Raw genomic sequence first — 9,274 nt, 5'->3', positions numbered from 1 at the left:
GGTCATCCAGGATATTTTTGGTGGTACCCAGGTGTACTAAGATGATTTTTGGGGATATCCAGATCGTTTTTTGTGGTATCCAGATGATGTTTGGGGCACTCAAGTGTCCTGACTCACTTTGAAAGGCTGGAAAAAGATGATGGCAAGTGTTGCCTCCTCCCAGCCAAAGTGGACACAGAAGATCCTCCGCTGGGGTGGGGGGAGGGTGTATCAGAAGCCACCCAACATTCAGAGGGTACTCCAAAACTCCAGGTGAGAGCCCCAGTGGTGGAGGGAGCCCCAAGTTACCTCAGGAGAGGATGCAGCGCAGGTACACCCAGGTGATTTTGTCTGTGGGGTCAGTGCAGAACGCATTCTACACCAGCTCCAGCTCTGGGGAGGAGAAAAGGGGGCACCCCAAAATCTCAGGGGAGCAGAGGGGTCACCCAAATTGATGCACGGAAAAACTTTATACCTGTAAAATAAATGACAGATATGTATTTTATACAGCACTGAGCTGCATGGGGGATAGCTCCTCCAAAAACATGCACACCTTTGGCGATCTGCACCTCTCTTTTTATTCTCTACAAACTAGGATTGCACAATGCACTTAATACATATTCGTATCCTAACTTCACCTGTCCCCACTTCATATTAAGATTATCTCCACACCTCTTTGTGACTGTGCACTGCTCCTTGTTGGTCACTCAAGTGGTCGTCTGGGGTCTTTGTGATGACATAAACAGTCTTCTTCTCAGTTGAACTTTTTCACCTCTCCCTCTTTGCGTATTTGTCTTTCGTCACTTTCCAGACCTTGATACCAGTTTTCATTGGCTCAGGGGTCTAAGGAATCCCCCTTATCTGGAAGGGGCCTCACTCTTCCATCCTGTTTGAGCATTCTTGGCCCTTAATCTTATCTTGAAGCCTTGTCTGTCTTCCTGTTCTTGCAAAGACAGTGAATGTTAAACATTCATAGAATTTTGTAAGCCCCCTTCTAGTTAAAGCATCTTCTTGTACTTTTACCCTTAATGCTTTATTTTAATTTTAATTCCACCAGTATCAGTGTCACAATGGCTTCTTGGTTCTGTGGACCCCACTGCTTCATCTTTGACCTTTGGTTCCATAGGGGTCCTGAGTTTCACAATGGTCCCCCTGATTCCATGAGGGGCCAGAGTGTCACAATGGTCTCTTTGGTTCAATGAGACTCCTCAGTGTCACCATGGTGTCCATGAACCTGCATTGTCACAACTGACCCCTGGTTCCATGAGGTTCTGCAGTGTCACCATGGTCGCTGTCAGAGCCCGGATGAGATCAATGTCCCAGACACCTCGGGATGAGCTGTCAGTCAGTCACACAGTGGGCTGGTGCTGACCTAGGCTCTGATTGCCTTAGCAATCCAGGTCCCACCTGGGGGGAGGGCCATGAAGGCCCAGGGGCATAAAAAAACATGGAGCACAGGCTCAGCCCATGGTCCGTACCCTGCCTTCTCCTGGGGTCTGTCTCACACCAAAGGCAATGCTCCACACCCAACCCTGGAGCCTCAGCCCAGCTCCTGAGTGACCAAATGACCAAACATCCCACCCGGGGGAAGGACCCAGGAAGACCAAGGAGAATTTAAGACAGACCACTAGGTAAGCACACATCTTGAACCTACCTACTCTTGGAATTTCAAATTTAACACCCCTGGAATCCAGGAGTTGGTGCCAGTGTGTGTGCTTCTCTGCAACTATTTTGTCTTTCTCTCCATGTCTTCTATTTCTTCTGTTTCTGTCCTCTTCCAAATTCTGAGTAACTAGGGGTAGGGGGATTGCTAGGCAGGGCCATCGGCTGCTGAGACCCTTCCTGCTTCACCCTCCCCCCAGAGTGGCCAGACCGGTCCATGGTGTGGCTGGAATGCTGCCCCTGATGTGCTTTTCCAGAAACCACTGGGCAAGGGGGAGTGGGAGCCTTTGGCCCGTGGGTGCAGCCTCTGAGTTCTAGCCTGGCTGTCGAGATCCTGCTCCTCTCCAAGAGCAGCCCCTACCCTTCTGGCCTGGGCCCCTGCTATCCTGGCCTGGGCCCCCAGCACAGCCACCGAAAAAGTTTCCATCAGAAAATAGCTCTGGGCTGCATTGAGGGTGTTGGTCTGTGGCCTTGGTGGCGTGGGCAGTCTGAGATGGTGCCCCAGGGCTTCAGCCTGTTCTTGAGCCTCTTCCATCTGCCACTTTCAGACCTGAGCACTCTTTGTTGGTCTATTTGTTCTGTGGTTATCTCCTTCCTCCTTTCAACACTGCTGTAGTGGCAGCATCAGCCCTGCCCAGGCTCCCTCCTCACCCAGCCCTTGGCAGACCCCAGAGCAGGGCTCTCTGTGATCCTTGGCATGGGATGTGGGTGGTGGGACCAGACAGTGAGGTCTGGAGTGGACACTGTGGTGGGGAACATTTGCCCACCCCAAATACACCCTCTACTGTGCTGTGTCTGATGAGTGGGATGTGGGGCCTGTGCTGGCCAGAGAGACTGTGCAGCCTCAGGGACGAAATGACAGGCATGAGCCCCAGCACAATGACCAGGAGGTGGAAGGGAGGACAAGCCACGGAGGAGGAATTCAGAAATCTGACCTCAGCTTGTGTTCACGTGTTTAGAAAAGCCAAAGCTCATCTGGAGCTGACGGAGGCTGCAGGCAATATCCAGAGCAAAGTCAATTTAGTCATTGTGCTTGCAATAAATAGCTGCAAAAAGAACATGTCAACCTGCTGCTAAATGAAGGCAGGGAGGTAGAAATCAAGGATCAGAAAAGGGCTTGGGTTTGAATCCTAAAGATTATCCAGTTCCAATCTCCTGCCATGGGCTGGGACACCTTCCACTGGAGCAGGTTGCTCCATCCAGCCTGGCCTGGAACACCTCCAGAGGTGGGGAGTCTGCAGCCTGTCTGGGTAACCTGTGCCAGTGCCTCATCACCCTCACCGGGAGGATTTCTTCCCAATATCCCGTCTAAACCTGCCCTCCTTCACCTCATGGCCATTCCCCCTTGTCCCGTCACTCCAGGCCTGTGTCCAAAGTCCCTCTCTAGCTCTCTCAAAGCTCCTTTAGGTGCTGGAAGGGGCTCTAATGTCTCCTTGAGCCTTCTCATGCCCAGGCTGAACAGCTCCAGCTCTCTCAGCTGGCTGCAAAGCAGAGGGGTTCTAGCCCTACAAATGTCCATAGTGACACTGCAGGGCTTCATGGAACCAAGGGATCATTGTCACACTGTGGAACCAAGGAGACCCTTGTGACACTGGGGTGCCCCATGGAAACGAGGGGCTGCTGTGACACAGCAGAGCCCCATGGAACCAAGGAGACCCCTGTGACACTGGGATGGCAAAGAGAGCATTGTGACATGTGGCATGTCAGAGAACCAAATGTCCATGGTGACACTGCAGATCCTCTTGGGACCAAGGAGACCACTGTTATACAGTGGGACCTCATGGAATCAAGGGGCCACTTTGACACTGTGGGACCCCAAGGAATCAAGGAGACAATTGTGACACTGTGGGGCCTCAAGGGACCAAGTAACCATTTAACACTGCAGAACCAAGGAGAACTGAAGGGCCTCATGGAGCCATGGAATTAATTGTACCCCTAAGGGGCCTTATGGAAACAAGTGTCCCTTGTGATGCTGTGGAACCAAGAGGCCATTGTGACATTCTGGGGCCCAATAGAACCAAGGGGCCAATGTGGCACTTCAAGGCCACATGGAACCAAGGAGAGCATTGTGGCTCATGGAATCAAGGAACTCTTGAGACACAGGGGAGGCCAATGGAGCCAAGTGTCCGTTGTGACATTGCAGGGCCTCAAGGAGCCAAGGGGCCATTGTGACATTTCAGGGCCTCCTGAAAGCAAGGGGATCATTGTGGCACTGTGGGGGGTCTTGTATAACCAAGGGCCAGTGTGGCACTGCAGGGACACGTGGAGCCAAGGAGACCATTTTAAAGCTGCAGAACAGACTTTTGGGACACTGTGGAGCCTGACTGAACTGATGAGAATACCGTAACACACTGAGACATTATGGAAACAAGGATCCATTGTGACACTTTGGGATCTCGTGTAACCAGGAGTCCAATTGAGACACTGCAGGGACAAGGTGATCATTATGACACAACAGAGCCTCATGGAACCAAGGTGACAATTAGGAAATGATGGGCTGTCATGGAACCAAGGGGCCATTGTGACACTGCGGGGCCCTGCAAAAGTGAGGGTCCTTTGTGACACTGCTACCAAAAATGCAGCTCTGTGGCCCCTTTGTGCCCCGCTGGGAAAGCCATGTTGGCACAGCATGTGCAGGCCCAGCCCAGGACAGGAGCATTGCTGGTGGGAATGCCTGGGGACAGAGGCTGGAGGTGACAAATGTCCTGGGCCCCCTCCCTGCTCTGTGCATGCCACCAAGGGCACAGAGCAGCCTCCTCTCTGGGCCACTTGCCTGTTTCCAATGCCTTCCACAGGCACTGCCCTGCCCCACAAGGCCTGGGCTGAGTCCTGCCCCTGCACGCTCAGCCAGGCTTACATGGACACTGCTGCTTTCTCTGGCAGGCTCTCCCAGGCCAGCCCAGCTCCCTGCAAGCTTTGCCAGCTGCCCTGAGCTCTGTGCAGCACCAAGGGCCTCTCCCCAGCACAGCCCAGCCGGCTCTGGCCCCACAGCTTTGCTCAGGGCAGGGGGCTCTGGGCAGTGGCCCCACGGCCTCCACCCCTGGCAAGGGCACAGCAGCAGCTGCAGCTCAGAGAGGACTCAGCCCCAGCCATGGGCAAGGTGCTTGGCCAAGGCAAAAGGAGGCTCCCTGTGTGCCCTGCTCCCCTCTCCCTGAGCTTCTGAGAGCTCTGCAGCCCCTGCTGCCATCCCATCTGCCCAGGCCAGCACAACAGCCCCGGCCTTGGGGCCCTGCAGAGCTGCTCCTGCTCCAGGCCCAGGGCCCATCCCAGAGCTGGGGCAGCCACAAAGCTGTGCCCATTGCTGTTCATTCCTGCTCTAATGAGGAGGGAGGACCCTCAGATACTTGGAGGTTACTGATAAACTTTACTTTTAAAAAGACCTCTTTTTTCTTGAGCTCTTCAATTGAGAAATTCAGTGTGAAAGACTCATAAACATTTGTGGAAAACACCCAAACCGAAAAGCCCCTGGGAGTAAGTTAAGTTTTTAATTCTTCTGTGGGTAATTAGGAAGATTTCAGAATTGCATTCGATGTGAATAAACTATATTCAAAACAATGCAGAGAGAACAGTTTTCTCCTGTTATGTTTTCCTGGTTCTAGATTGATATTCACAATCTCCAGTTGACATTGACCTGCAGCATCTTCTAATGCTGTCAGAATTGACATGAAAACCAAGACACTTCATGGCTGACAATTAGTAGCACTTTGCCCCCTCTCCCTCCTGATCATTTCCCTCATCCAATCCCTGGGACTCCAATGGATCAGGAATATTCTGGCCAGCAGGACCAGGGCAGTGATTCTTCCCCTGTGCTCAGCACTGGTTGGACAGCACCTCGAGTGCTGTGTCCAGTTCTGGGCCCCTCACTTTAAGAAGAACATGGAGGGGCTGGAGCGTGTCCAGAGAAGGGCAACAAGGCTGGTGAGGGGTCTGGAACACAAGTCCTGTGAGGAAGAACTGCGGGAGCTGGGTTTGTTTATCCTGGAGAAGAGGAGGCTCAGCTGAGACCTCATCACTCTCTACAACTCCCTGACAGGAGGGTGCAGCAAGTGGGGTTTGGGCTCTTTTTCGCAGGAAACAGTGACAGGAGAAGACAACAAAGTCTTAAGCTACACCTGGGGATGTTTTTGAGGATGTTAGGAAATATTCTTCATAAAAGAGGTGATTTGGTGTTGCAATGGTCTGCCCAGAGAGGTGGGTGAGTCACTGTCTCTGGAAGTGTTTCAGCATAGGCTGGATTTGGCACTAAGTGCCATGGTCTGGGTGACAAAGTGGTTTTAGGTCACAGGTTGGACTTGATGCTCTCAAAGGTCTTTTCCAGCCTGGGTGATTCTGTGATGATTGTGACACTGCAGGGCCCTGGGGAAGCAAGGGGCCTTTGTGACACTGTGGGGCCTCGTGGAACTGAGAGGACCAGAGTGACACTGTGTATGACATGGCACCACAGAGCCAAGGGGCCACTGTGACACTGTGGGGTTACATGGAAGCAAAGAGTCCATTGTGACAGTCTGGGTCCTGGTGGAACCACAGAGGCCACTGTGACACTGCAGGGCCTTGTGGAACCAAGGAGCCACTGTGCCACTGCAGAACCAAGGAGAGCCTTCTGAGAGCCTGGGGCCAATGGAATCAAGGGGCCATTGTTCCACTGCAAGGACTCTTGGAACTAAGGGAACAATTGTGACACTGTGGTACCCCATGGAACCAAGGGTCCCTTGTGACCCTGCAGGATCTTGTGGAACCAGGGCTCCATTGTGACACTGCAGTACCAAGGAATTCATGGTGGCACTCAGAGGCCTCATGGAGCCAAGAGGCCACAGTGACACTGCAGGGCCCCATGGAACCAAGGGACCAGTGGTGCTCTTCAGGGACTCATGGAATGAAGGAAACATGTTTGACACCATGGTGCCCCTTGGGAAAAGAGGCCATTGTGACACTGTGGAACCAAGGAGAGCATTGCTGCACTGCGAGACCTCATGGAACCAAGGATCCATTGTGACACTTCAGGGCCCCATGGAACCAAGGGATTTTGTGACACTGGAAGGCTCCGATGGAACCAAAGGGACATTGTGACACTGGTAGACCTCACAGAATCATGGAGATCATTGTGACACCCTAGGGCCTTTATGGAACCATAGTGACACCAAGTTGCCGGGGAGTGTAGATGCGCTGGAGGGTAGTAGGCCTCTGCAGAAGGTCCTGGACAGGCTGGATCCAGGACCCAAATCCAACAAGATGAGGTTTAACAAGACCATGTGCTGGATCCTGCACTTTGGAAAAAGGAACCCCTGCAGTGCTACAGGCTGGGGACAGAGTGGATGGAAAGCAGCCAGGCAGAAACGGACCTGGGGGCACTGATGGACAGCAGGCTGGACATGAGCCAGCAGTGTGCCCAGGTAGCCAGGAAGGCCAATGGCACCTGGCCTGGATCAGGAATGGTGTGGCCAGCAGGACCAGGACAGTGATTATTCCCCAGTCCTCGTCACTGGTTGGGCAGCACCTCGAGTTCTGTCTCCAGTTCTGGGTCCCCCAATTCAGGAAGGACATGGAAAGACTGGAGCATGTCCAGAGAAGGGCAACAAGGCTGGTGAGGGGTCTGGAACACAAGTCCTGTGAGGAGCACTGAATGAGCTGGGGCTGTTTATTCTGGAGAACAGGAGGCTCAGGGAGATGAGTGGGTGTCAGGGCACAGGTTGGACTTCATGATTTCCAAGGCCTTTTCCAGCCTTGCTGATTCTGTGATTCTCTGAAACCACCCCTGGAGCAGTTGCAGCATGAGCCCTGGGCCTCCTGTTCAGAAGGTCCAGCAGCCCAGGTCCCTCAGCTTCTCCCCACAGCCCCAAAGCCCATCCTATCAGTCCTGCAGAGCCTCTCCAGCCCCTCCTCAGTGCCCAGAACAGGGAGCCCCACACCCAGAAACACCAGCGTAGATGTGCCCCCCTGGCCTGTGGTGCCTCTGGCAAGTGGCAGCAGAGCAGGGGCTGATCCATCCCCACTGCGCTGGACACCCCAGGGCAGTGTCCTCATGCACCTCCCAACAATATCCCCCTCTGCAGCCCTGTCCAAGTGTTGTGGAGAGAGCCTGGCCAAGGAGCCTGGAGCCCCCAGGCCCTGCCCTGAGGTGTCAGCACTGCCCCAGCAGTGCCCATGGCCTGTCCCTGCTGCAGCCCCGGCACTGCCACCTCCAGGGCTGTGCCCGGCCCTGAGAGCACTCAGGCCCTGCAGCAACACGAGGGGCAGGAGGGCAGCAGGGCAGTGGCATGGGAGCAGCACTGGCAACAGAAAGTGCTGCTGCTGCTGGGCACAGCTGCTGTGCCAGCACTGATCTGCCCCAGCTCTGCACACAGATATTGCTGCTGCTGCTCCAGAGAATGGAAGAAAAGGGGGCATCTCTGGCTAGGACTCTGCTGAGTGATCCTTTAGTTCATTTAAAGACATTGAGAGCACAGTTCCACATTGACACAGTCTGTGTGTCACAGATAATGTAGAGAAAAGCAAAATGAGAAAGGGCACAAACAATGGCATTTCTTAGTGGAGTAAAAACCCCAAAAAACTAAAACAAAGGAAATAAAAGAACAAATATGCAACCAAACTAACAAGAACAATCAAAGATGATCTTTATTACAAGTTGTTTTCAGAAACTGCCCAGCTGTTTACTTTTTTGAAACCATCCAGTGATCAGTGTCCACACTGCAGCCTTGACCTCCTGGTTCCTCAGGCTGTAAATGATGAGGTTCAGGGCTGGAGGCACCACTGAATACAGAACTGACAGGGACAGATCCAGGGATGGGGTGGAGATAAAGGGGGTCTTCAGGTGAGCGAACATGACAGTACTGAGGAACAGGGAGACCACGGCCAGGTGAGGGAGGCAGGTGGAAAAGGCTTTGTGCCGTCCCTGCTCAGAGGGGATCCTCAGCACAACCCTGAAGATCTGCACATAGGAGAAAATAATGAATACAAAACAACCATATCCTAAACAGCCACTAAAAGCAAGAAGCCCAAGTTCCATGATATAGGAGTGTAAGCAGGAGAGCTTGAGAATGTGTGGGATTTCACAGAAGAACTGGCCCAGGGCATTGCCCTGGCACAGGGGCAGGGAAAATGTATTGGCTGTGTGCAGCAGAGCATTGAGAAAACCACTGGCCCAGGCAGCTGCTGCCATGTGGGCACAAGCTCTGCTGCCCAGGAGGGTCCCGTAGTGCAGGGGTTTGCAGATGGACACGTAGCGGTCGTAGCACATGACTGTCAGGAGGGAAAACTCTGTTGTAGCACAGAGAATAAAAAAAAATACTTGAGTAGCACATCCTGAGTGGGAGATGTTCCTGGTGTCCTAGAGGGAATTGTGCATGGCTTTGGGGACAGTGGTGCAGATGGAGCCCAGGTCAGTGAGGGCCAGGTTGAGCAGGAAGAAGAACATGGGGGTGTGCAGGTGGTGGCCGCAGGCTACGGCGCTGATGATGAGGCCGTTGCCCAAGAGGGCAGCCAGGGAGATGCCCAGGAAGAGGCAGAAGTGCAGGAGCTGCAGCTGCCGCGTGTCTGCCAATGGCAGCAGGAGGAAGTGGCTGATGGAGCTGCTGTTGGACATTTCTTCACTATGGCCATGGTGGGTTGATGAAAGAAGACATTGACAAGCTGGAAA

The 9,274-nt window shown here is 53.3% G+C and overlaps 1 protein-coding gene across 1 annotated transcript; it reads right to left on the bottom strand.

Annotated features, from left to right (window-relative positions):
* Nucleotides 1–8,269: 8,269 nt before the first annotated feature.
* LOC130265976 (olfactory receptor 14J1-like) lies at nt 8,270–8,839 on the bottom strand (the record flags this gene model as incomplete). The annotated part of the gene is made up of 1 exon (XM_056515319.1): nt 8,270–8,839. A coding segment is annotated over one exon (570 nt), but the record flags the coding sequence as incomplete, so codon positions are not given.
* Nucleotides 8,840–9,274: the final 435 nt, after the last annotated feature.

This window comes from Oenanthe melanoleuca, unplaced genomic scaffold, assembly GCF_029582105.1.
Source record: "Oenanthe melanoleuca isolate GR-GAL-2019-014 unplaced genomic scaffold, OMel1.0 S001, whole genome shotgun sequence".
Lineage (NCBI taxonomy): Eukaryota > Metazoa > Chordata > Aves > Passeriformes > Muscicapidae > Oenanthe > Oenanthe melanoleuca.
Note: the sequence above shows the minus strand (reverse complement) of the source record. Positions and strands in the feature narration are given on the sequence as shown.